The sequence below is a fragment of the Lacerta agilis genome, chromosome 11 (genome assembly GCF_009819535.1).
Source record: "Lacerta agilis isolate rLacAgi1 chromosome 11, rLacAgi1.pri, whole genome shotgun sequence".
Taxonomy (NCBI): domain Eukaryota; kingdom Metazoa; phylum Chordata; class Lepidosauria; order Squamata; family Lacertidae; genus Lacerta; species Lacerta agilis.
The window spans coordinates 64,488-89,860 of NC_046322.1; the positions used below are offsets into that span (position 1 = coordinate 64,488).

At 55.2% G+C, this 25,373-nt stretch overlaps 3 protein-coding genes across 10 annotated transcripts in view; 1 reads left to right on the forward strand and 2 right to left on the reverse strand.

The window, feature by feature from the left end:
• CA9 (carbonic anhydrase 9) overlaps positions 1-201 on the forward strand; it is a 29,386-nt gene extending 29,185 nt beyond the window's left edge. Inside the window, exon 13 of the mRNA XM_033164333.1 lies at positions 86-201. Coding sequence (XP_033020224.1) covers positions 86-155 — 70 coding nt within the window. The 3' untranslated portion in view covers positions 156-201. The remainder of the gene's footprint in view (positions 1-85) is intronic.
• A 4,516-nt stretch (positions 202-4,717) lies between these two features.
• On the reverse strand, positions 4,718-11,083 carry LOC117055103 (gamma-secretase subunit Aph-1b-like). The gene is made up of 7 exons (XM_033164470.1): positions 10,939-11,083; positions 10,391-10,561; positions 8,911-8,984; positions 8,336-8,458; positions 8,135-8,262; positions 5,226-5,349; positions 4,718-5,051 (listed from the first exon to the last, which is right to left on the reverse strand). The coding sequence occupies exons 1-7, from the start codon at positions 11,049-11,051 to the stop codon at positions 5,014-5,016; spliced, it is 771 nt and encodes a 256-aa protein (XP_033020361.1). The 5' UTR covers positions 11,052-11,083; the 3' UTR covers positions 4,718-5,013.
• Positions 11,084-14,142: 3,059 nt separating this feature from the next.
• TPM2 (tropomyosin 2) overlaps positions 14,143-25,373 on the reverse strand; it is a 28,210-nt gene continuing 16,979 nt past the window's right edge. For 2 of the 8 annotated variants that reach the window (XM_033163857.1, XM_033163861.1), the window contains 7 exons: positions 22,783-22,916; positions 21,623-21,740; positions 21,441-21,511; positions 20,653-20,728; positions 18,167-18,229; positions 16,647-16,716; positions 14,143-14,405 (listed from right to left, as the gene is read on the reverse strand). In XM_033163857.1, the coding sequence (XP_033019748.1) occupies positions 14,323-14,405; positions 16,647-16,716; positions 18,167-18,229; positions 20,653-20,728; positions 21,441-21,511; positions 21,623-21,740; positions 22,783-22,916 (615 nt within the window). In that variant the 3' untranslated portion in view covers positions 14,143-14,322. Of the gene's footprint in view, positions 14,406-15,853; positions 16,347-16,646; positions 16,717-18,166; positions 18,230-18,398; positions 18,475-20,652; positions 20,729-21,440; positions 21,512-21,622; positions 21,741-22,782; positions 22,917-25,373 lie in introns of those variants that run through there. The other 6 variants (XM_033163855.1, XM_033163859.1, XM_033163856.1 and 3 more) reach the window with 3 other exon arrangements.

Consider the following 25,373-nt stretch of genomic DNA (forward strand, 5'->3'; position numbering starts at 1 on the left):
GACTGCTGCTGGGGAGAGGGGGAAGAACTCTGTTCTAAATGTGCCTCTCTTGTGTCTTGACTTGCCTCCCACTCGCCCCCTGCAGACGGGATTGTCAGCCCATCAAGTCCAGCATCATCTACACAGCAGCCACCACAGAGGAGAATGCAGCCTAGAAGGAAGCCCCGGCAGCTTCTCTCCCCCTGCCTCTCCCGACTCCTCCCTGCCCCCACCCCACGAGGAAGAGACACCCAGGCACCCAGCCCCACGGTGTCCCCACAGCCTTGGTCCTGGCACTTGCCCCCTTGACTGAGCAGAAGCGTGCAGACAGGAGCCTCAGAAACCAGCACAGGGACCTCGGCAAGGGCCAAGGGCTCCTGGGGGAAACAGTGGCAAGCCCCCTCTCCCTTTTCCCACAGTCCTGGGCAGCAGCGGCTGGATCTGGCCCACTGGAGGGGGCTCTGCTCTGCTCTGCTGGGTCAGGCCCAAGGCCTCTTGAGCCCAGCCTCCTGTTGCCCCCTGTGGCTACCCAAGTGCCTTGTGCAGGATGTCCCTGGGGTGGGAGACCCTCCCTGCAGCTGCTCTCAAGGGTCCAGTTGCCTTTCCTTCCACAGGGAGCGCACAGCCAGTATGCCCTGTGGCCACAGAGGGCCACCTCCTCCTCCCTGTCTTGGTCCATTCCGCCTTTCAAGGCACCCAGGTGGCTTGCTGACACTGCATCTAGCCTTGGAGAGGGAGCCCTTCCTGCTGTCCATCCTGAATATGTCAACAACTGTCTTCGTTCTGGTTGGTTCTGAATGGGAGGAAGACTGGAACCAAGCGCCGGATGAAAGGGAGACAACTTGGGTCTGCTGCTCTGAGCCATTGCAGGGCAGTGCCAGGTGGGCATCTTGGCTGATGAAGGGATGCCCAGCCTGGGAGACGTCCTCTGGCCGACACACAGTAGAAGTGAGCAGCACAGAGACAGGCGTCAGGAGGAGGCATGCGCTAAAGATTCTGCTGTGCACAAGAAGCACCTCTGGAGTATTTCAACTGCAAGAGCAACAGGAGCAGCTCCCTCTCTTCCTCTCACACTCACAATCCGATTCATGGCTTCATTACTGTTGCTTGAGGCATCTTTCTTTTTTCACCCCGTTTTTACTGGGTTATACTGACAATGTTACAACCAGGAGAAATATGTACGGGGAGGAGATGGAAGAGAAACGTAGCATTTCCGCATTTTCCTTTTGCCTCTGCTTCCTCTTCCCCTTCGTATGTGACGTGGTATATTTTGTTTCCCGTTTCTGTTCCTTTCCTGTGGTTTCCTTGCCCACCAGCAGCACTCTGGTCTGCATGGATGGCATGGAAGCCTGGCTGGGTGTGGACTTGGCTGCGGCAGCTGTTGGGTCGCAAAGGCCACACACAGAGCATTTGTTGTGAACTGAGACCCTCTTGCGCCCCACCCCCTTTTTACAAGAACCCACAATGGAAACAGGCCTTTATTGTGTCAGTTCTTTTTTGCATTACAAAAAGGTTTGAAGCACATGCTCCCATCTCTGTCCACTTTTTAAAAGAGAGTCACAGATGTGTTGGGTTGGAAGGGATCCCAAGGGTCATCAAGTCCAATCCCCTGCAGTGCAGGAATAAAAGCTAAACCATCCCTGATAGATGGCCATCCAACCTCCAGTGAAGGACAGCCCACCCTCTTCCCAAGGAGCCCCTCCCTTGTTCAGTTCTGTGGGAAGCCTCCCCACCCTACCTGAAAAAGCAGGGCTTCAGGGAGGGCCCTGAGGATGGGGAGAGAAGGGAGGGAGGCCTCAGAGGCAGCCTGGCCTGCTTCTGCCCCCCGAGGCTCAAGCCCTGCTGCTTCTAATGCCCACTTGGCTGTGAGGTGCCCTTCGGCTGGGCACAGCGGAAATGAAGTGTGGCACTGGATCCAGGTGTGAAGATGATGTCCCATGACACAAGGCAGGGATGGGCAAAAGGGCCTTGGGCAGCACAGCACACCTAAACCATGTTGTCCACATACAAGAAAGGAAACTGCGGGTTGCAGAGGGTTGGACTAGATTACTCTTTGGGTCCCTTCCAACTCCACAATTCTAGGATTATACAGGAGAGGGAAATGTCAGGATGCAATGGGTGAATGGATCAAGACCACTTTGCCAGACTGGTGCTGCCATGTCAGTTGTTCAAGAGAAATCAGAAGCCCAAGAGCACATAGACAAGTTTGGTGACTGAATTGCCATGGCCAATAAACCAGCTTGGGTGGGAGATGGGAAGGGCTGTAGCTCAGTGGTGGAGCACCTGCTTTGCACGTAGTAGTTCTCCAGGTGAATCCCCAGCATTTCGAAAGAAAGTTAGGAATGAGTCCCGGTCTAAGCCCTGGAGAGCCACTGCGTGTGGAGAAAGTGTGGAGCTCAAAGACCCAGTGGCTTCTGGACTCAGCTGCAGTGCCAGGCCCAATGGCAGTGGGTGGTGGGCATTTTTTTAGTAGGGGGGAGGGAGGGCCTGTGGCAAGAGACGTCCCTGTAGCCTAGGGGGCAGCTGCCTGCTGGCATGGCCCTGAGTCTGAGCCGCAGGAAGGAGGGAGGGGCTCAACAGGCCATTTCTGTAAATCGGGGCCAGGGCACATTTTTTGGCTCCACGGACCAGATCCTAGCCTTTGCTGAAGCTTGCAGGTGGGTGAAGCTGGCCGACTGTGAATCACATGACCTCATGCTGTCACCTGATTGACAGGTGATATGTCCTTGCCACCTGTCCAGATCCCTCAGCTGTGGTTCCTGGTGTGGTGCACAGCTGGCTGCCAGCTGGCAAAGTGGTGGCTGAAAGGCAGCTGCAAGCAGGACTTTTTGGCTTTGCCCACAAAAGGTTGCTTTCTGCCTGTTCTGCTTGCAGGTTTCCCATAATGGGCATCTGGTTGGCCACTGTGAGAACAGGATGCAGAACTCTCTGGCCCTTGGCCTGATCCAGCAGCCAGGCTCCTTAGGTTACTGTTTTGTCCTTCTCACCACTTGACATGGGAAGGAGAAACAAGGAAGGAGTCAACCAAGCAGGATTGGCCTCCCTTCACACCAGCTGGCAGGGGCTGGCAAGGGCCCTCCTAGCACTGGACTCAGCCTGGCACCACCAGGATTGCTCTCTTCACACTGGCTTGATGTGAAGGCGCCACAATCCTCTTCTGGGCATGTATTTAAAGGCCAGACTTCCCGATTCCCAAGTTGAAGCAAGAATGATCAGCAGGACAGAAATGGACCAGGTGAAGACTCCTTAACCAGCAATGCCCCTCTTTTCTTATATTGATTTCTGTTTTCTTTAATGGCCAACACTGTTGGAGTGTCAGTCTGGTGGGAAGCTAGTTGCAGAGGTTTACTGGCCATGGGGGTTTCTGTGGATTTGGCTGAGGCTGAATGCAGGTGTATCCTTCGGACATCAGTGAAGGGTGGTATAAAACTCAAACAATGATGTCAGAAGCAGGATAAGCTCCAGGTCCCAGCAAAGGGAGAGACAGTGAAAGAGCTCAGGCTTAATGCTCTCAGGATGCAGCATCATGGCAGTTATTTGGAGCTATATTAACTTTTTCCATAAAGAAAAGGTTTTGGGACAGTTGGAGGAGGAGGTTCATGTGGCCTTACCTGTGTAGTCTATCAAAGAAACTGTGTTTCTTTCTATATTTGGGTGCTCTTCACATTGAAAAATTGTCCCAGAGTATACAACGAAACAGGAGGCATTTTGGGGCCCAATTAGTACTCGTGTTGAAAACCCTGGATTAATTGAGGTCCAATTACCTCAAATTATTTATTCATTTAATAGAATTGTAGTGTTGGAAGGGACCCTGAGAGACATCTAACCCAACCCTCTGCAATGAAGGAATTTCAATTAAAGCATCCATGGCAGGTGGCCATCCAAGCTGTGCTTAAAAACCTCCAAACAAGGGGAATCCACATCCTCCAGAGCAGTGTTTCCCAACCTTGGGTCTCAAGCTGCTTTTGGACTACAACTCTCATCATACCAAGCTAGCAAGACCAGTGGCCATGGATGATGGGAATTGTAGTCCAAAACAGCTGGAGGCCAAAGGTTGGGAAACACTGCTCCGGAGGGAGACCGGTCCACTGCCAAACGTCTCTTGACACCAGAAAGTTCTTCCTAAGGTTTAGCTGGAATCTCCTTTCTTGTAACTTGAAGCCATTGGTTTGAAGCTTACCTTCCAGAGCAGGAGAAAACAAGCTTGTTCCCTCTTCCATGTGACAGCCCTTTAGATATTTGAGGATGGCTCTCATATCTCCTCTTAATCTCCTTTTTTCCAGCCCCCCCCCCCAACCGTTTCTCATCAGACTGGAAGGACACCAAAGGACATCTTGCCACCCCCCAGAAACACAATCCAAACAGGAGGGGACCCCTGAAGCAACCAGCAGCCAACCCAGCCCTATTTTTCTCTACCATCTCCCAGCTCTGAGAGGATGCAGCCCCCTCTCTAAAGCCCCCCTCCCTCAGTGTAGCACCATCAACCCCACCAGTGCCCACAGACAGGTGCGCACACAGTGGGCCTCATCCAGCCTTTTTATTAGTACAAAAGTGCAGAGATGTGCCCCCCATGAAAGAAAGAGGCCAGGTGGGGCACTCCCACTTCCCCAGTAACCCCCACCCTGATCCCCTCTCCTCCAAGCAGACCACAGCTGGCTCTCCCTCGGCACCCCCACCCACACAGAGACAGATGCTCAGCCCCCCCATATGTTGGCATCTGTCATTCGCCCCAGCACCCCCAAAGCCCACCCCCCTATTTAAACAATGCCAGCTGGCCAGAGCCAGGAACCCCTCTCTGGAGGGAGGGGCTTTTGCTGCAGATTCACCGGGTCCAGGAGCTCTGCTGCAATGCCCATTGTGGCTGGAGGACAGGCCCAGACCTTCTACAGCAACTCGCCCCAAGAGGGGCTTCTGGGGGGCAAGTCCAGTGGCCCCCGCCTCGGGCCCAGAAGCACTCCCAAAGGCACAGCAGCTGCATCCTCCTTGCCCCAGCAAATGGCTCCAAAGGACAGAGCGAGGGAGCCCAGCGGGGCCTCAGGATCCGGGCGGTGGCGCTGTCCCACTCCGCAGGCCTGTGGAAACAGACAAGAGGGGGTCAGAGGCAAAGAGCCTGAGACCTGAAGCCCCAGGGGATGGAGGGGCCAATTCCAGGGAGAGCCAAAAGGCTCTGGGTGGGTGGCTACTTGGAGCCAGCCAGGTGGATGATGGGCATTGTTGCCCTTGGGGCAACCTCTGGCCATACTTACACAGGAGGAAGTGGCGCAGGTTCTCTTTGGAGCCGCCAGAGACGAGGAAGGCCCAGATGGCAGCACCTGCCATGAGCAGGTAGGCAGGGAGGAGGCTCCCCAGGTAGATCGGGTTCCAGAACGTCTGCAGGAAGAGAGACAACATCACATTGCAGCAGACAAACAGGGAGGGGGAAAGAAAGCTGCAGAAGGCAGAATCTGGAGGAAGAACTAACTAACAAAAGGCATTTCCATAGGGACAAATGTCAGGTTTTGCGCTTAGACGGGAAGAACCAAGTGCACAAATATAAGATGAGGGACACCTGGCTTGCCAGCAGAGCATGTGGAAAGGATCCAGGGGTCTTAACATGAATCCACCATGTGATGCAGCAGCAAAAAGGACTAATGCTATTCTAGGCTGCATCAACAGTAGTTGAAAGGCTCCCTTGGGTGCTGGTGGACTCTCCTGCCTTGGAAGGTTTTCAACAGAGATTGAGTGGTCATCTGTGAGGGATTCTTTAGCTGTGGTTCCTGCACTGCAGGGGGTTGGGCTAGATTACCTTTGGGATCCCCTTTCAGCAACAACGTATGATTCTAACTTAGGATTTTGAATCACTTTAGACCGTCTTATGCTAAATGTAAGGTTAAGAAAGGCAGGAATTGAGTTTCATTCCAGGATACAGCTCTCAAATATGCTGCTGCTTTTCTTGTCTTTTGAGGATTTTTAGCATGTCCTTGATAACTTGCTCCCACCCATCATCTAACAATTGGCCTGTTCAGATTTCTGCTGGTATGACAACTGAATGGAAGAAGTATCTCAAACCTGCCTCACCCTTTGGCTGACAGCAGTGTGTTTGGGGGGGAGGCCTCGGAGGACCATCACAGCCCCCCTTTCATGGTGACCCAGACACTCCATTCACCTTGTTTCAGGTGTGCTGACCCAGGTCAAAGGGGGTATGTCAATCCCCCTCTCCAATACGGCCAGTGCTTGGCCCATAGCGCCTGAGCTCCCCATGACCAAAGTGCCTGGTTCAGGAAGCCGCCTCAAAGCTCTCTGCGCAGGTGAGGACAGAAGGTGCCCAGGAGCACCTATGCTGGGTCTTGGGAAGACGGGGCAGGAGAGGCAGGGAAGGGCGGATGAGCAGAACAGGGAGCCCCTTCAGCTGGGGGGGGGTCCACATCTTGGGCCAGCCCTTTCTCCCCCCAAAGTGCACCTGGGAGCTGGCTGCTGCTTCCTGAACTGGTTTCTCTTCCCGGCCTGCCCAATGTTTATGACCCTCAGCTCTGATGAGGAAGGTGAACAGCCCAAAATGAAGGAGGGAGAAGAGGGAAGGCCACCTGAGATCTTGGCCTATGCCATAAACATTGGGCCTTAAGGAGCATGAGGGCGCTCCATGACTTGGCACCATCGCAGAGGCCGGAGTGTGGCAAGAGGCACCTCTCTGGCTCAGCATGGGAAGGAAGCTGCGCCAGCGGCAGCTCAGATCCTAGAGGAGCATCATGGGGAGGGGGAGGTGTCTCACCATCCACCCCGATCCCTAAGATGATACACTGGCTGCCAGTGGGCAACTAGGCCTGGCTGGTTGCACCCAGAGCCCGGAGCGACTTGGGACCCCAGTGCTTGGGACAAGGGCTCCTGCAGGGGGGGCCTGACTTGCTGCGGCAGCCCAGCAGCAAGAAGCAGGGCCTTCTCGGTGGTGGTGCCCCTTGATGCAACTCCCTTCCAGGGGATTTTCAACTGGCCCCGCATGCGAAGCATTTGGGTACAAGGTAAAAATTGTTCTGTTTGTCCTGCTTTTGGGGACTTTCAATAATCTATTCCTCAGGGAGCTTTTGGAGAGCTGCTTCTCCTCAGCTGGCTTTCCCACTCTCCGATGCACCAGACTTCTCTGCCTGCTCCTTTGACCTTGCTGGGCCGCTTCCTCTGAACATGAAGAGACTAGTATGGTCTTCCCCATCCTTTCATGCAGTTTCCATTCCCCACGCCCCATCCCAAAGCATTTCCATTTCTGTGGACATGGACTGATTCCCTCCAAGGAGCAGCTTCACAGATTCCATACAACGCTCCAATTAGACTTCTCCACCACACATCTCCCTCCCCCTGTAAATTTTGCTTCTCCTGTCTGGTAATACTAATTTTATACCAGAACTTCTTCTAACTTTTGCGTGAAGACTGCAAACACTTTTTCTCTACTTTTTACCTGGGACATGACTTTGCAGTGCTGAATTTTCTAATTGAGAGGCAGATACAGTCTGTTTTATGCTGGCAATTAAATGTAGCTAAATAACAGCAAATTCAATGCAATTTCTCTGGAGATTCATTTTAAAATTTAAAAACCTATTAAAATACCCAATACTAGCAAGTTAAGAACAGTTGGGAATTTGGAAGACCGAAGTCAGTATTATTTCACTTATTCCTTTACGATTTAGGTTAATGCATTTTCTCTGCTTTTACTTCTTAAGGGAGCTGGAATGGAGAGTGTGGAAGAGACACCCCATAGCAGCCCGTAGGGTGGCCAGAGGGGATGGCAGCGTTTTCCCTCTCCCCTTCCCAGCCCCACATCACTGCCAGTAACCAGCAGGGGAAGGGGGTGGGCGGCAGGGAGCTCAGCACAGATCAGGCACAGTGTCAAGATTGCACCACTCGACCCCAAGCCCCTGCCCCCCCCCGTGACAGCTGCTCCCTTCTCTGCCCTTTATCACCCAGGGTTTGTTTTTGGTAGCTTGACTTCATTAATGCCATCATTTTTATATTCCATTTATTCTTTTATCCTTCTCTTTTATCCTTCCTTTATAATAAAAGAATAAATGTTGCACCTGATTTGTTTATTGTGCAATATACTGTTTGTTTTATGCTACACCTTAATAGCAAATAAATAAATAAATAAACCCTGTTTTCCGCAAGCAGCAGCTGCCCTCCAGCTACTCACCAGGCCAGAGACGATCAGGTGGGTGAGCACCACAGCCCCCACTTCCCACCACTGCTTGGTCTCACAACCATGGAAGAAGATGATCCCCCAGAAGGTGTGCAGAAGGACCAGCACCAGCGTCATGAAGGCTGTGGCGGGAGAGAACGTCCGTTAGGCAGGGAGGAGGCAGGCCAGAGGGGTCGGGGGGGGGCAGGCGCTTACCTGATGTCAGGAAGTACAGCTGGGAATCTCCGTGGATCCCCACCGTGCCTGGCCCCAGAGCGTCTGCCAGCAGGTTGATCATGGAGAAGGCACCACTCATGAGCCCAAAACCCAGGCCGGCCACTGCGGGGATGAAGGGATGCATAGCCATGAGGAAGCAATTGTGCACAGAGTCTGACCGTGGATCCCTCCCACACCCTGCAGGCTGCCCACAGCTCTCGTCAGACCCAGACATTTCGCCAGGAATGCTCCCAGAGCCTCCCCCATGTTCTCCACCCCCTCCTGGACGATGGGGGGGCACTGCTCTTCTTCCTCACAGGCACTTCTGCAGACCCAGAAGGGAGATTGCTCAGCCCCAGCTTGTCTGGTCCAGAGGGGTGGGAACGCTCAAGCAGCCCCTCCCATGGGTCTAAAAGTCAGAGCCCTCTGAATAAATGTTTGCATGGGGACCCCACCACCCACTTCCAGTCCTCCTTTCTCCCCAAGGGAGCCTGGGCTGAGAGCGCCTGCGTTTTGACCAAAGGAAGAGACGACCCTCTTTGCCCATTTCTCTTCCCCGTCCTCTAGAAACGCACCGTATGCCATCTGCTGGATGGAGATGGGAGAGCAACCATCTTCACTCAGGGCCAACAGCCCCTCAATCGCCTTCCTGGTCAGGGGAGAGAAGGAATCCTGAGTTTTGTACTGGAAATCTTCAGCATATCTCATCTTAAGCACTTTGGCCTATCTTAGAACCAGAGAACTGTAGAGTTGGAAGGGACCCCCAAGGGACATCTACGGCAACGCAGGCACCCTTCCTTTCTGCCTTTATTTTCAACTTTATTTCAAGAGAATAAAGTCTGCACAGAAGAAACCCCCAGACAAGCTTATGGTTTGAGTCCATACAGGACAAGCCCACCTCTGCCCGCCTAAGATACCCTGCTGGCCTTCACAGCCGTGGGGCAGCCCACCACCTCTCCCCATGAACTCCCAGTGGTTGCAAACAACTCACAGGTGGCGCTCATCAGGATTAGCCTTCAAAGGAAATCCCTGAGCTCCAGAGGTGGGTGGGACCAAAGGCCCAGGAAGTCGCTACAGGCTGACCAGTATCTCCTCTGCCCCCGAAGCAATGAAGCCCCCAAAGTGGACTGTGGGGCAATCCACACAGTCTCTGCCCCAGGGATCTCACTTTGCCCTGGAGTCTCCTCCACCCCATAGTCCTCATGGGGGGTGGGGGCGCAACAAGTTAGTGCTGGATCATTGAGCTGACAGCAATGTGCAACCTTGGAAGGTAATATTATCGGGAAAAGGCAGGCCTTCCGCATGACGAGATGTGTCGGAGCCTAAAGACAGCAGCCATAAGATCCATAAAGACAGGCTGAAGAAGGAGGAAGGGTCCAAGGTGCAGACTTCCACTGCAGCAGCTAATCCGTGTAAGAGGAGAGCAAAGAACAGTCTTGCTCCCTCTCCCTGTTCTGTTTCCCATGCTTTTGCCCAGCTGGAGGCTGTGGGATCGTGACCCTCAGGCATGGGTGGGAATCCCTGAGCGTCAGTCCAAAATGCCTGGGGAATGGAAGATGTTCCGATGCACAAGCAGACAGGCTCAGGGAAGATACAGGGAGGCCCAATATTCAATCAGCCTAAGAATCTGTTCTGATAAGCCTCTTCATATACCAGTTTAATCTGTATTTTCTCATGGCGCACATTGCTTTATGCAGCTTTGTTTCCTTCAGATCACTGACATCTGTAACATTGCCGCAGGTCCCAGGAAGTATAAGAGGCCGAGGAGAGCCCTGCGCCCCCCCCCCAGGCCTCCTTCCAGGTTGACCCCCTAACCAGCCCCCCTTGGCTGTGGCTGCTCAACCCACCACGGATGGGAACAGGGGGAGCTGCCTGGTGCCCTGTCACACCCCTCCGCCCACTCAGCCCTGCACTGCCTGCCCTGACCGGCAGCAGCCACAGCAGTCCTGGCATTCAGGCAGAGGCTTCTCCCGGGGCTACCAGGCCTTCTTTTCTGGGGGTCTTTTCCTGGGCCAAGGCTGTAGCCCCCCCCCCGTGCCCCGCTAGCGCCCCTACCTGAGCAGCTTGTAGTAGAGGAAGCGGAAGGCTTCCTGCAGCAGCACCGAGAAGATGACGCCGAAGATGAGGAGGCCCTTCTGGAGTGCCTCGTTGGACGGGTCGCTGGCCTTGGCCGCGATGAACCAGACGAGCGAGGATAAGAGAAGTGAGGCCAGCCAGAAGAAGGCTCTGCAGCCGGAGGAGAAGAGGGCCAAGGTCACCGGCGCCCCCCCCCCCCGCCCAGCCAGGTACCCCCCAGGCCGGCCCAGGAGCCCCAGCCCCGAAGCCCACCGGGGGTTGGGGGTCCGGCAGTCGGAAGCGGAGCTAGCCGCTCCAGCACCCTGAGCGGTGCACCCGGGGGTGGGGCTACCAGGGGGGCGGCGCGCCGATGTCAACCCCCACCCCCATGACACCCGGGGCAGCCCTCTTCCTCCGCCAGTGCCGGCAGCTCCCCAGAGGAGCTGGGCCGTCGTGGAGAGGGGGCGCGGTCTGCGGGGGCGAGCGGCTCTCCCGTGGCGGGGGGTCTTCCCGGTCCCCCTCCCCCTTCCCCCCCCCCCGGCGCTGACCCTGCGATGAGGATGATGATGCGCAGCGGCTCGGCCACCACCGTCAGCAGGAAGAGCGCCAGTGCCGGCCCGAAGGCGATGAAGGCGCAGCCGAAGAAGACGGCCAGAGTCATCGCAGCCGCGCTCAGGCCTCGCGAGGAGCCCCGGGGTGGGGTGGGGGGGCTAGCCGGTCCAGTCCCCGAGGAAGACGCGCTTCCGCTCCCTCCGCTCCCTCGGCCGCCCAGCCGGGCCTCCGCTCCGCCGCTTCCGCCCTCCTGACATCACATCCCGGCCCGGCGCGAGGGCGGACTCGGAGGCAGGGCGAAGGCGGCGGAGGCTCCTCCTCCTCGGGGCCCGGCGGACGTCGTTGTCGCGGGGGGGGGGCGGCTCAGGGGGCTCCCGAGCGCCTTTCGATCCGGGAGAAGGCTGAGCTCAAGGCCGTCGCTTAGCTCCGGGAACTGCGGGCGGGGCGGGGCGGGGAACTTGAGTCAAATGGGGGGGGCGGAGGCAGGGGAGCCACGCCTCTCTAGAAGCGGCGGCAGACCCCGTGTGAATGGCAATGCCCATCAACTGGGGGGGGGGCGTGGGGGCCCTCCAATATTTTATGGGAGGACGAAGGGCCCTGGACTCCTCGGAGGGGGCGCCTGGGGGGGGCATCTAGGAACACGGAGGACAGAGTGGATCTTGACTTGCTTTGGGGGGTGGAGGGTTTAAAAGTGTGACAACTTCATGGTGAGTACGGGCACCTTTTTCTATATATATAAAAAAGCACTAAGGCTTTTGACAAAGTCCCCCATGATATTCTTGCAAGGAAGCTTGTAAAATTTGGCTTGAACGAGTTAACTGTTAGGTGGATTTGTAGCTAGTTGACTGACCGAGCCCAAAGAGGACTCCTTAATGGTTCTGAGTCATCCTGGGAAAAAGTGACAAGGGGGGTGCTGCAGGGTTCTGTCCTGGGCCCGTTGTTGTTCAACATCTGTAAATGACTTAGATGAACGGATTGGGGGGGGGGGTGCTCATCCAATTTGCAGATGACACCATCTGGGAGGGGTGGCCAATGCTGCAGAAGCAAGATTCAAAATGACCGTAACAGACTGGAGATCTGGGCCCAAGCTAACAAAATGAATTTCAATAGGGACTAATGTAAGCTTCTGCACTTAGGCAGGAAGAACCAGATGCACACATATAAGATGAGGAACATCTGGCTTACAAGTAGGACATTTGAAAAAGATCTAGGGGTCTTAGGAGCACAAGCTTAACATGAGTCAACAGTGTGATGCAGCAGCAGAAAAAGCAAATGCTCTCCTAGGCTGCATCAACAGAAGTCTAGTGTCCAGATCAAGGGAAGTCATAGTCCCACTCTGTTCCGCCTTGGTCAGGCAACACCTGGAATACAGTGTCCAATTCTGGCCGCCACAATTTAAGGAGGATGTTGACAAGCTGGAACGTGTGCAGAGGGTCTAGAAATCAAGCCTTATGAGGAACAGTTGAAGGAGCTGGGTATGTTTAGCTTGGAAAGAGGAGACGGAGAGGAGATATGAGAGCCATCTTCAAATATCTAAAGGGCTGTCAAAAGAAAGATGAAGCAAGCTTGTTTTCCTGCTCTGCAGGGCAGGACTCGACCGACTACAGACTGACAATACACCAGGAGGAGCTGAGAGCAAGAGCTGTTAAGACAGTGAAACGGACTCTATGAGGGATTATTTAGCTGTGGTTTTTTCCTGCATTCCAGGGGGTTGGGCTAGATGACCCTTGAGGTCCCTTCCAACTCTACAATGCTGTGAAATTTAAGGTGTATGTATTTTGCAGCAGTGTGCATCACTTATTTTCACTGACCTGCATGTGCCCTTTTACTACTTATTCAGCCGACTGAGGAATCCTCACAATGCCTTTTGGGGTTTAACCATTCTGCCTCATTGGGTGTCACCAGCAAACCTTTCCCCCACTCTTCTCGCCCCTAACTTCCTGGATTCTCGTGCATCCCTTTTTGATTGACCACTTTCACATCCTCAGGTTGGGAAGCTGAATGATCTCAAACTTATACTAGTTCTCCGCTCCTATCCAAAGCACCTGGCGGGCTCTGCCAGGCCATTATTCACAGAACAACTCTCTGGTGCAGAAATGAATCCCCGCCACCCACCCCCACCTGGGGCCACAAGACAGAGCATGAGGGTCAGAGCTCTGCAGAAAGGCAAGAGGCAAGGCAGCCTCACCCAGCATATGAGGAACCCCACGCCAAAGGGCACAGGATGGTTGCCCCAGGGTCTCTAGCACCCAGCAGGCATTGGAAGCCTCCATCCTTCCTACAGTTAGGTGGGCTAAGAAGTGTCTCTGTCCCCCACCCAAACTCCAAGGGCCAACCTCCAGGTCTTCATCCACCTCCTCTTTCAAACATGGAAGGTAGGTGCTGGTTCCATTTCCCCCACAGTGACTGTGTCCAATCCTGTAGGGAAAGGGGCCTTTGGCTCTTGACCCCCAACAGGGATCTCCCCTGGCTGGCGGCCTTGTCTAGCCAGCTTCTCCTCCTCCCTGTCTGGCCAGCCAGCCTGCCTCCCCTCAGGCCCCATTGGTGAGCTGCAGCTGTTTGTGGAGCACCTGGCTTGGTGCGCGGAAGAGTCCAGGGTCCGTCCTCGACAGAGAGCAAGGAAGGCGGCCCACCTGAAACTGGAGAGCAGATGCCAGCCAGTACATGGCCCAGCAGTCAGCCAAGGGACTGAGGCAGCTTCCATTCTTCCAAAGACTGGCTCCTTTCCTCCAAACACCCTCTCAGACACCCCTTCTCCTTGGAGTCAACCACCAGGGCTGACCCACCCATGAGGCAAGGTGAGGCCACTGCCTTGGGCGGCAGGAGCCACAGGGGCAGCAGATCAAAGAAAGGCATTGCCTACAGGGGCCTCTCACAAACCGGAGGCGCTGCTGCTCCCCCCCCCAAGGGAGCAAATGGCAGGTGCTGCCCTCTGGGGCCTCCTGGGCGCTGCATCCACCCCTTAATCCGGGGGGGGGGGGGTTCACCTCAGGTGTTCCTTAGCACTCCCCCACCCCTCAAGGGAGTATCCACAAGTACATTAGCCTCCCCCCAGAGGACAACAGTAAGGCCTATGTCCAGAGAGGGGGTGTGGAGGCAGGGACCCCCCACCCCCTGCAGTGGGCCAGTCACCTCCCACCCTCCCTGCCGCTCCGTTCTCACTGTCCCACCCCAAAGAGACCTCAGGAGACACAGCCGTCCTCTGTTCAACTTGCTTTAATAACTGGACAGGCAGGTGGGGGGCAGTGCAGAGGCAGAGCCCCACAGGGGCCAGCACTGGCCTGGGGGGCAAGGGGGCTTCCCTTCAGCAGGAGGTGCTGGCCGAGCAAGAGTGTGGGGCAGGGGGAGGGGGCCGCTGCTGCTGCTCCTCCAGTCCCTCCTCAGAGGTTGTTTAGTTCCAGCAGCGTCTGGTCCAGAACCTGGTGGATGCCGACATTCTCCTCCTTGGCGCTGGCCAAGTTCTCTGCAAACACAAGGCAGGCAGGCACCCCCCACCACCGCCAGAAGGAAGCCCACCCCACCCACCCCAGGAGAGAAAGAGGCAGGAGACAAAAGGAGACACACACACACACACACAGAGAGAGAGCGAGGGCCATGTCAGTTCAGCAGCTCCATCCAACAGCAAGATCCCCCCTCCGCCCCAGTCCCTGGAGGGCAGCTATGGTGGCCGCTCCGTCCTGGTTGCCCTCTTAGCCACCACTTGCTCCTAAGGAGAACAGTCAGCTCCAGTCCCCAAACACCTTGGAAGAGGGTGTCGATCCGTGAAGAGGAGTAAGACAGCAGCAGCAGCAGCAGCAGGAGTAGTTCAGGAGAGATGGAGAGGCAGAGGAGAGATGGCGCTTGCCAGGATCCTGTCCCATTCACCCCACCCCTTGTTAAAAGGGGCTCCCACCCTGCCCAGCATCTGCTGAGCTCTTCTCCAGCTCAGACTGGGAAGCACACCTCTCTTCTGGGAGGTCCATCTTCTAGGAAGGCGTGCATGAGATGAGACCCCCCTTCCCAAATCCTCTTGCTCCAAGGAAAGGGCTTCTCACATGGGGGAGAATGGAGGGGCAGAGGAGGGGCTGCCCCCCCAAAGCAGGCAGGGGCAGCTGGGGGGCTCAGTTGTGGAGGCCGTGGAGGACCAGCCGCAGCTCAGTAGCCAGGAGGCTGTTTTTCTCCTCCTCCTGCCGGGAGTGCTCTGGAGGGGAGAAATCCGTGTCCAGCAGCAAGAAGGGAGAAAAAGAGAGAGACAGACAGAAAGAAAGAAAGAGAGAGAGAGAGAAGAGGAAGGGCAGGAGGCCCATCAGCACCAGAGGAAAAAGGGAAGCCATGGAAATCAGGGCTGCTGCTCCAGGGAGGCCTCCATGCCACGTCCCATAGCCTCTTGGAGGGAGCAGCTGGTTGAGACCCCCAAGTCCCCCTCCAGGAGCCAGAAGCACTTCCCTGGGACAGCTGCCAGGCAACCCAACCAAGGATACCCCAGTTATCTCCTTCCACCTGCCATCTTTCCCAGTCTGGAGCCAGGGGAGGAGGCCAGCTGCAGGATGGAGGGCAGCTACCCCCCCCCCAGCAGACAGGCAGGGGGCAAGAGGCTCCCTTGGGGCTTTCAAGGGGTCACACCACTCAGTTCCCTGAGAAGGCTGGCCAAAGGCAAAGAGATAGGACCCTCCAAGCCCCCTTCCTCCATGGGGCTCACAGGGAGAGACCCTCCCCCAAACACAGGGAGTGAAGGAAAGCCCTTTGACGCCCCCCGCAGAGGCGGCCCTTGCCCACTCAGATGGCCAGGGTTCAAGGAGCCCTCCCCTCTTCCCATGGGGAGGGAGATGTTGAGACAGCAGGTGAACTAACCAGGCATGTTGGGCAACAGGCGAGTCCAGAGCCCCACAGAGGAGGAGACAGAAATGGAGGCGAGAGAATGAGGGAAAAAGAGGCTTTTGCTGAAACTGTTTATTGAACCAGAGACTGGAGAGGAGAACAGAGTCGTGAAATGCAGCATGGAGGACAGACAGTGGGACAGACAGACAGGCAGAGCCAGAGGGGCGCTAGGCTGCTTTCCACAGTGGGTTCTCACTCCCACCCGCCAGGGAAGAGGCCCGGATCCCCTTACCCCCCAGCTCCAGCTAAGGCTGCATGGCTAGCAGAGCCCCCAAACGCCACCTCCTCTGCCAGGAAAGGCACTTCTGGCACTGGCACAGATCCCCCCACCCCACCCCCTATCCCCACCTGAGGTAACTTGGCTTCCCCTCTACCCCCCCCCCCACAGCACACAGACAGGGGAGCACTTGGGGGGTGTATCCTGGGCAAGCAAGGGGGAGGGCGGGAGCAGACAGAGACGGAGCTCAGAGGGAGGTGATGTCGTTCAGGGCATTGTCCAGCTCCTCACTGATGGCTTTGAACTTCATCTTCTGGGCATAGACCTCGTCTGCAGGTGTGCATGGAAGGTGGAGAAGGTGGAGGCAGTGAGGCAGAGCAGAGCAGTGCAGGGGGGTGGAAAGAAAAGAGTGAACGTGAGAGGGAGGGGAGAGGAAGAGGAAGGAGGGTGGCTGGGACAGAGACGAGGTGGAGGAGGAGGAGGAGGAGGAAAGGAGGAGGAGGAGGAGGACACCCTTACCACCTTCACAAGGACCCAACCCTCTCAGAGCCCATCCCCTGCTTTGGGTCCCAGCCCCAGCACTTCCCAGCCCAATGGAGGGGGCAGGCGGGGGGGGGAGCACCTTCTTACCTTCCAAGTCGTCAATGGTTTTCTCCAACTTTGCAACAGACCTCTCAGCAAACTCTGCCCGGGTCTCAGCCTGCGGGGGGGGGGGGGGCGGCAGATAGGGAGGAAAGACATAAAGAGCCCATTGGGTGGGAGACTCAAGGGGGGGCATCCTCCCATGTTGCTGTTGGGTCCAGAGCTGTGACCTCCACCCCCTAGAAGGCAGGAGTAACTCCGCAGCCGCTCCCCATTGCAGAACACAAAGGCTCCCTCTTCTGCCCACACACATCATTAGGAGATGGTGAGAATATTCCTTAGTCCATGGGTAGGCAAACTAAGGCCCAGGGGCCAGATCCAGCCCAATCGTCTTCTAAATCCGGCCCGCGGACGGTCCAGGAATCAGTGTGTATTTTACATGAGTAGAATGTGTCCTTTTATTTAAAATGCATCTCTGGGTTATTTGTGGGGCATAGGAATTCATTCCCCCCCCCCCCCCACAAAAAAGAACATAGTCGGGCCCCCACAAGGTCTGAGGGACAGTGGACTGGCCCCCTGCTGGAAAAGTTTGCTGACCCCTGCCTTAGTCCTTCAATTCCAATTTTGTTGTCTTACATCCCCTTTACTGATGACTGGTCTATTGTTCATTTATGGTCATTTTATTCTGTCTTCTTTAATTTTTTTTACTGTATGTTAAGAAGCAGTTCCCTCCTTTGTGGGTTCTTTGTACAAAGTCTTGCACAAATAAACTTCATGGTCCCTTCAGTTAAGTGGCAGCTCTGGCTTCCAAAGATGCATGCACAGAATTGTAGAGCTGAAAGGGACCCCAAGGGTCATCCAGTCCAACCTTCTGCTGTGCAGGGATAGGAGTTCATTGGGATTGGGCTCTGCATGGGGATCACAGCTCCAGGCATTAAGTCAACCGTAGCCATCTCCTTTCTTTCCACACGTCCAGGGCTGCCCCCCAACTAGACCTGCCTCTTGGTTCTAAGCAGCAGCAGCCAAGGCTGCCAAGCCAGCTCTGGAGTCAGGGGGGTGGTGTGAGGGGTGCCTGAACCCCAAAGGAGGTTACACATATACACATACACGGCTACTATTTGGCATGGGGGTGGGGGGAGGCTAGGTGGGATGGAGGAGAGATTTCTGCTCAGGCTGCTGCAGGCTGAAAGGGTTCATCACTCCCCCTGCCCGCCAGGGAGGGTCTGGCCCTGACCCCACCCCACCCCACCCCCTGGACTCTGAGCTTGTTCTGCTTCTAAATGCCTCTCCAAACGCAGCAGAGCCTGGGTCCATCTTGCTTGTATGGAGAAAGTGAAGAGAGAAAAGCTTCCTTCCCTTTCTGCTAACTCAAGAACTCGTGGGCGTCCCACGTTGAAGATTCAGGGTTTCTGACTTGAGGATCTTTTACCCAGCCCAATCTGCTACTGGACCTGAACCACAGATCTTCTGCCCCTCGGCTTCAGCACCCACCCACACCAGCTTTGGATGGAGAGAGAGGAGGGGAGACACCCCAAAGGACCAGGAGACCCATCCCAGGCGCTGCTCACCTCCTTGAGTTTGTCGGTCAGCAGCTTGATCTCTTCCTCGTATTTGTCCTCCTTGGTGGAATACTGGAGACGGGGAGAGCAAGTGTGAGGGGGGAGGGGAGATGGGAGGACAGCCCCTGCCCCATTCCAAACAGGCCCCTCCCTGAAGGAAGCCCACCCACTCTCATCCCTGTGCCACCCAAGTTCCCTCACCTCCACCAGGGAGCTCAGTACCCCGCCCCACCCCTCCTACCTTGTCTGCCTGGGCCTCCAGGGACTTGAGGTTGTTGGTGACAATTTTCAGCTCTTCCTCAAGATCCCCACATTTACTGTGTCATGTCCAGAAAGACAGAGGCAGGCGCAGGAGAGAAGGAAGAAAAGGGAGAGAGGGAAGGAGAGAAGGAGAACCAGTTGAGACAGCAGAGAAGAACCTGAAGAGGAAGAAGCAGCAGGAGAGAGAAAGCAGCAGGAGGAGGTTCCTCTGGTGCCACAAGAGGCATTGCCAAGGCCCTGAGAATCCCTCCTCCTCTGTGGGGAGAGACACAAGCTGTGGGTCTCCAGCAGCAAAGCAAGGCCCTTGCATCTTGCAGGCATCCAGAGGCCTCTGTCTTGGCACAGCACACTTCCCTGGGATGAGCTGAGAGACAAAAAGCCACCTTGGGGGCAGGCGCAGGCCACAACCCACATTACAGCACTGATGGCAGGTGTGTGTGTGTGTGTGTGTACGTGTGTGTCAGGCTGAGGGCCAGCTCTGCCTCTGCAAGGCCAGCAACCTCCCTCAGACCTCTTCGCTCTGGTTAAGACGCCCCATTAGTAAGAAACCAGAGGCCTTCCTTTTGAGCATGACCAATCATGAGATACCCAGTCAGGATAGAGTGTTCTTTATGTATGCCACAACAGCTGCTAGAATCCTACTCGCAAGAAACTGGAAAGGTGAAGAGCTCCCGACAGTGGAAGAATGGCCGATGAAGCTGATGGACTTTATGGAACTCGCTGAACTGACCGCGAGACTCCGAGACCAGAGGGAGGAGAAGGTGCAAGATGAATGGAAGAAATTTAAGGATTATCTTAAAAATCGTGAAAAGTTAGATATTTGAAGCAGAATCAGTTTGTTTAAGTGGCTTTAGCTAGATGATGTTAGATAAAAACAGTACATTAGAAGTAATGTTATGAATGATTTAGAAATTTTTTAAGGTTATGTTGCTTAAGTAATGAAATATATATGATTAGTTAGTATTTTGAAAGTTTATTAAGAATAATGGTGAATGATAAGAAAATAGTTACAAAGTTACCAAAGTATATTAGTATTGAACGCAGTCGAGAGAACGGGAGAAGTCCCCCCAGAGAAGATTTGAAATTGGAATTAAACAATCATTCAGTTCCTGTGTAGGTATGTATAAGTTTTCTTTTGTTATTTCTTTTGTTGCTTTAATGTGTTTGTTGTGTTTTTTGTTCTTTTTTGTCAATTGTTCTTTGTTCGATGTATTTTGTATTGTTGTTTATTGTAGAAAATAATAAAATCTTTAAAAAAAAAAAAAAGACGCCCCTTTTGGAGAAGGTGGCTGGGAGATCCCCGTCTCCTTCTGGGCTGCCTGCAAACCACGTCACCATTCTCTGCCACCAGACTGTCACCAGGGCCAGGCTGGCAGCCTGATTCCTGCCCCATCGCTGCCCATTCCCCGCTTGTGGGATGCTCTCCCCAGGGAGGCTTGCCTGGTGCCGTCATTATATATCTTTAGATGCCGGGCAGAAACTTTCCTGTATAACCAGGCCTTGGGCTTCTAACTATCTGTCTCCTTTCAGACGTTGGTGGGTTGTTTTTCTGTATTCCCTTCATCCTGGCTTGCTTGTTTGCTTTATTTATTTATTTTTGATTGAATTTATATACCACCCTATACCCAGAGGTCTCAGAGCGATTCACAGAAAAGATCAGCATAAAAACCACATTACAGTATATATAATCAAAATAAAAAGCCAATAACACCCCCACCTCCAAAAAAAACACCCACATTTTAAAAGGGTGTGTATATGTATGTGGGGTTTGGTTTGCTTGGTTTTAAGTCACTTTGGGTTGCCTTGGGCAAGATAATCCAACAACAACAACAATAATAATAAATATAACTTATAAATGCAATCTCTTGCTATGTGCCTTTCACTGCACTCGAGAGGCCATGGGCTCCAAGGCAGACCCCTTTCCCAGCTGCCCTCCATTCCTAGCCAGACAGCCTTGCCACCCTTGCCTAGGGTGATGCAGAATGGGGCCAAAGCCACCTCTCTGTCTGGCACAGGGCCGCCTCTCATGCCTCCCCTTGAGGGTCCTGCATGGGGGGGGGGGGGCGGCATCTGAGCCAGGCACAGAGCAGAGAGACTGGATGGGAGAGGAGAGGAGAGGAGAGGAGAGGAAGAAGTGCTCCAGAAGGACAGTGACCAGAGGAAGCAGGAGCAGGAAGTGCGCACAGCTCAGAGAAAGAGAGAGAGACGGAGGCAGGGGGTCCCCTGCTCAGTACCTCTTCCTCTGCAGCCATCAGGGATTTGAGGGCCTGATCCATGGTGCGGAGCTCCTCTTCGAGCTGCCTCATGCGGCTGGGGGGGGGGGCAAGCAAGGTTTAGCAGTGGGGAGGATGCAGCCGCCCTGGGCCTGGCGGCCTCCAGAGAGCAGAACAGGTGCCCTCCAAGGAGGACACTACTCAAGTTCGGGGGAGGGGGTCAATGCAGTCAAACGTATGTTAACCTTGGAAGGCGAAAGGGAGCCTGGGGTTCAATCCTGCCTGCACTGTTTTCCTTATGTCACCATGAGAGGCTCTTGCGGTGAGGAGGGAGTAAAAAATGATGGGAAGGAGCCAAGGGGGTCAGCTCCACAACAAAGAGAGGGGTGGATGAAATACCCCCCCCTTTACAAAGGAAGACCAATCACACAAGGGGGGCTGTGCAGCATCAGCAGACCCCTCTACACAAGGAGTCAAGGGAGGGGAGGAGCTGCTCCCTTTTCTAGTGCTATTTGGGCCTTGGAAGCCCCCTCTGTGGCACGTGGCTCAAAGACAGGGGTGCACAGGATGAAGCCCCCCCCCCACCATGAAAGCCAGGGACCACCTCTTTAATGCTGCAAAAAAGCCAAGGTTCCCTTCCTCCCCCACTCCCACCCTAATAGGGGTGGGGGGAGAGAAGGACCATTCTGGGTGCTCCTGTCCTAATGCAGGACAGCCTCAGGCACTCTGATGTCCAGCTCTGGTGTCTCCTCCCTGCAAGGGAGGCCAGCGAGGGAGCCTCTCTCCCCTCTGCCTGTGGCCACACTCACCTCTCGGCCACCTCGGCCCTCTCCTCTGAACGCTCCAGATCCCCCTCCAGGATCACCAGCTTACGGGCCACCTATGAGCCAAGCAGAGAGACGTCAGGAGTGCAGTCAGGGGGTGGGGCAGCTGATTCCCTCCCCAGGCACCCTCCACCTATCAAATCTCCCCTCCCCCGAGGGCACCTCACCTCCTCATATTTGCGGTCGGCATCCTCTGCAATGTGCTTGGCCTCCTTCAGCTGCATCTCCTGGAGCTCCATCTTTTCCTCGTCCTTCATGGCTCTGTTCTCAATGACCTTCATGCCTCTGGGGAGGAGGAGAAACCACAAGCTCCGTCAGCCACCGGGCCCAGGACTGCCCCACCCACACTGGCGCCCCCTCCAGAGAGCCTGCCCTACCCAGGAGCCCCAAGGAGACGTCCAAGAACCACAAAGCCCTAGAGTCAGAAGGGACCCCAAGGGTCATCTAGAGCCACCCCAGGAATGCCACATCCTGGCTCCTCTTGGCCTCGCTGGCTTCGCTTGCACACCCAAGGCAGAAACTACCCCAGAAGCTCATCCAAGACAGGCTCTCACCTCACCCTCCATGTCCAACACCCCACACACAGAGCTCAGGAAAGGGGCAGTCTGCATGATCCTTGGAGTGACCCCACTGAAGTCTCCTCTTAAAGGCTCTGAGGGGGCAGCCCTCCCTGCCCAGAGTGGTGGCCTACCTCGCAGGGAGGGCCAGGCCACACAAAGGCACCTCAAGGATCTCCGTCACAGCACAAGGCAGCACCTCCCTTGGAAAGGTTGCCGGGAATGGGCTTCTCCCCAGGCTGCCCTCCCTGCCTTGGAAAACCCAAAGCCACGCCGAGAGGCTGAAAAGACTGCAGCCCCTCAGCGGTCTGGCTCCCCTCTCCCTCTGGCCAGAGCTGGCAGAACCTCTCTCTTGTGGACTCTGACACAGAGACCCCCCTGCAAATGAGGGATGGTCTCCCAATGGATCTTCTCCTGACTGGACTCTGGGCAGATCCAGAATGGCAGCAGGAGAGTTGAGAGGAGGAGCATGAAGCACTTGAGCCATAGCCTTCCTGCCTTTGAAACCTCTCCTAATCATATGCAGATAAGGGATGAGTCGAGAACAGCACTTCCTGCATCAGAAGGAGGTGGGTCTGGATGACCTCTGAGGTGCCCCCAACTCTACACTTCAGCTGTTCTCTGCCTCATTTCACGTTCCCATATTCAGATCTTCATCAGAGGACCTTCTTTGCCCCAAGGCCTTTCAAGCTCACCCAAAGTGGCCCCAAGGCAGCTGTGGAGATCTCAAGCAGGCCCAGAGGCGCCCCCCCCCCAGCCCCCTTACCCACCTCTCGCTCTCGTCAGCCATCTTCTCCGTCTCCTCCAGCTTCTGCAGGGCGGTGGCCAGGCGCTCTTGGGCTCGGTCCAACTCCTCCTCCACCAGCTGGATGCGACGGTTGAGAGAGGCCACATCGGACTCAGCCTGGGAAGGAAGGAAGGAAGAGGGCCCAGGGGTCAAGCACAGGCACAGCCCTGCTCCACAGCCCAACCTCCCCACTTCCAGGCACGTGCTGCCCTCCCCATGCCACCCAACCACAGCCCCACAGGGCTGCCCACTCCCACCTCACAGCCCTTCCCACCCCACAGATGGCAAAACACCACCCCAGGAAAGCCTAGGCCATTCCAGGCACATCAGAAGCTGTGCCCACTTGGGCAGGCCTTGGTGGATCCAGCCAGTCACTGGTGGGCAGCCAGGACTCGCAAGGTGCCAGGCAGGGGTCTGACCCTGGGGATGATGCTCTGCCCCTGAGCTCCAGCCCCTCCCCTCTCCCTGCTGACCCCAGCCAAGGCCCAGCCAACTTGGAAGCCAAAAGGGGCCTCCCTTAGACCCCTTTCCCATCCCAGGCTTGGGCCTGCAGAGCCTCATCCCCTTCCCCATTGCTGGCCCTTTGGGGAGCCCCAGCATCTTTCCCCAAATCTCAGTTCCTCTGCTCCCCCCCCCCCCCGGCTCACCAAGCCCAAAGCCCCTCAACTCAGTCCCCATAACCTTGCCTCACTTCTCCTTGCCCTGCTCTTGCACATGTGTGTGTCCCGCCCCCCGCCCCCCAAATAAGCCATGGGGCGCAGTTTCCCTTTCAATACTCCCACTGGCCTCCTCTTGGCCTCACTTCCAGGAATCAAGAAAACTTTCCACTTTCTTAAACTTAGCTGATTGCAGCTTCTGGGAGCTTGCAAGCAGGGGAATTTGCAAGGATTGCAAGAGGAGGCGGAAGAGAGTGATCTGGCATGAAGGCTGCTTGCAGGCTTGAGGGTGTGGCAGAGTGCTCTGCTGAGCACATGATCTGAGTGGGAGGCACTACTGCTGCTGAGAGGAAGCCAGGCTGAAGGAGGAAGTGAGTTGGGGAGGAGATAGCAGCCAGCAGCAGTCACGGTTTAGCCACTTCTGTGAGTTTGTGCACAGAGTCCCTGGCCAGGATGTTGAGTGGGGGAGGCCCAGAGTCCTGTCTCACGGTGTGCATGGAAGGTGAGGGAGCTGCTGCCATGACCTGCAACGCCTGCACCATGTCGGTCTTCCTACTGGAGAATGTGCAAAAGTGCAAACTGGTTGCCTTGCTGGATGAGAAGGTCCAGCAACTTGTTGCCTGCCTAGGCACACTTCGAGTGACAGGACCACATGCAGGTTTCTCAACAGAGCTGAGCGGATGTGATAGAACAGCAAGAGAGGCGGGATGCCCCTACAGAGACGAAGATCGCCTGTTGCAAGAGATGAACCCCTGGAAGAATGTGACACACAGAAGTGGGACTGTCAGGAGCCGTGCTGGGTCATTGGGGCTGCAAAATCGCTTCCGATTCTGGGCCAGAAGAGCTGGGACAGCAACTGCTGACCTCAGAATACACCAAGATGACTGTGAAAGGTACAGAGCAAAGAATGATTCTTGCTAACCCCCCCCCCCCCCAAGGAGGAGGACACAGGAGGAGATGGGTTTGGAGAAAACATTTTCCGTTCTTGACCTAGGACTCAGCTAGATTGGTAAAGGAATGTGTTTTATATGCAATATAACACTGTGACACCAGATGGCGCTGTGGAGTCCCATCTTTCCCAACTGGATTTCCCTGGATGAGTTTACAACACATTTAGCTGAAACGCTTCTTTGATGTGTCTGGATCCAGCCCTAACCCCTCCAGATCCAAGGCTGCTGATTGTGGATGAGTATGCCGATAACCCACTTGATACCTTACAAGGAAATGACCTCAGAGAAAGGGAACTGCTGTCTGCAGAAGGCAAGTTGAGAGGAAGGAGTAGGAAGTACTCAAACCATAAGGTTCCTGCCTTTGTAATCTATCCCAATAATATCCAGATAAGCTCCAACAGACAAAAGGGCGAGACTCAAGAACAGCAGTGGCAGACACTCCAAGGAGGCTTTGAAAGGCACAGTGCTTAGAACATGTGCTGCCACTCCCAAGAAGAGATAGATATGAGTGGTGGTAATAGAGGACTTCCTATGAGGGGGACAGAGGCAGAATTATGCAGTGGAAACAGGGTGCCCCAGGAGGTGTGCCGTCTTCCAGGTGCAAAGATTCACGATGTGACAGAGAAGTTGCAAAGTGTTATCAAGCCCACTGACCACTACCCCTTCTTTCTGATTCATGTGGGTACAAATAATACTGCCACACACAGCCTGCGATGCATAGCAAGGGACTAGGAGACTCGGCCTTCAAGCACAGGTGGTCTTTTCATTACTCCTTCCTGTTGAAGGCCATGGCAGGAAGAGAGGAAAATACTGAAGGTAAACCACTGGCTGCACAGGAAGGGTTGGGCTTCTTGGATCATGATCTTCACTTCTTTAAGGAATGACTTCTGGCAACAGATGCGCTGCATCTCATAGCGGTTGGCAAGAATGCCTTTGCGTGAACCCGATCAGGAGAGCTTTAAACCAGA

Coding starts and splice junctions, on each gene's coding strand:
- LOC117055103 (XM_033164470.1), bottom strand. CDS start 11,051: ATGACTCTGGCCGTCTTCTTCGGCTGCGCCTTCATCGCCTTCGGGCCG. Junction 10,562..10,938: donor ATCATCATCCTCATCGCAGG/GTCAGCGCCGGG, acceptor CTCCGGCTGCAG/AGCCTTCTTCTGGCTGGCCT. Junction 8,985..10,390: donor CTCTACTACAAGCTGCTCAG/GTAGGGGCGCTA, acceptor TCCCCTGACCAG/GAAGGCGATTGAGGGGCTGT.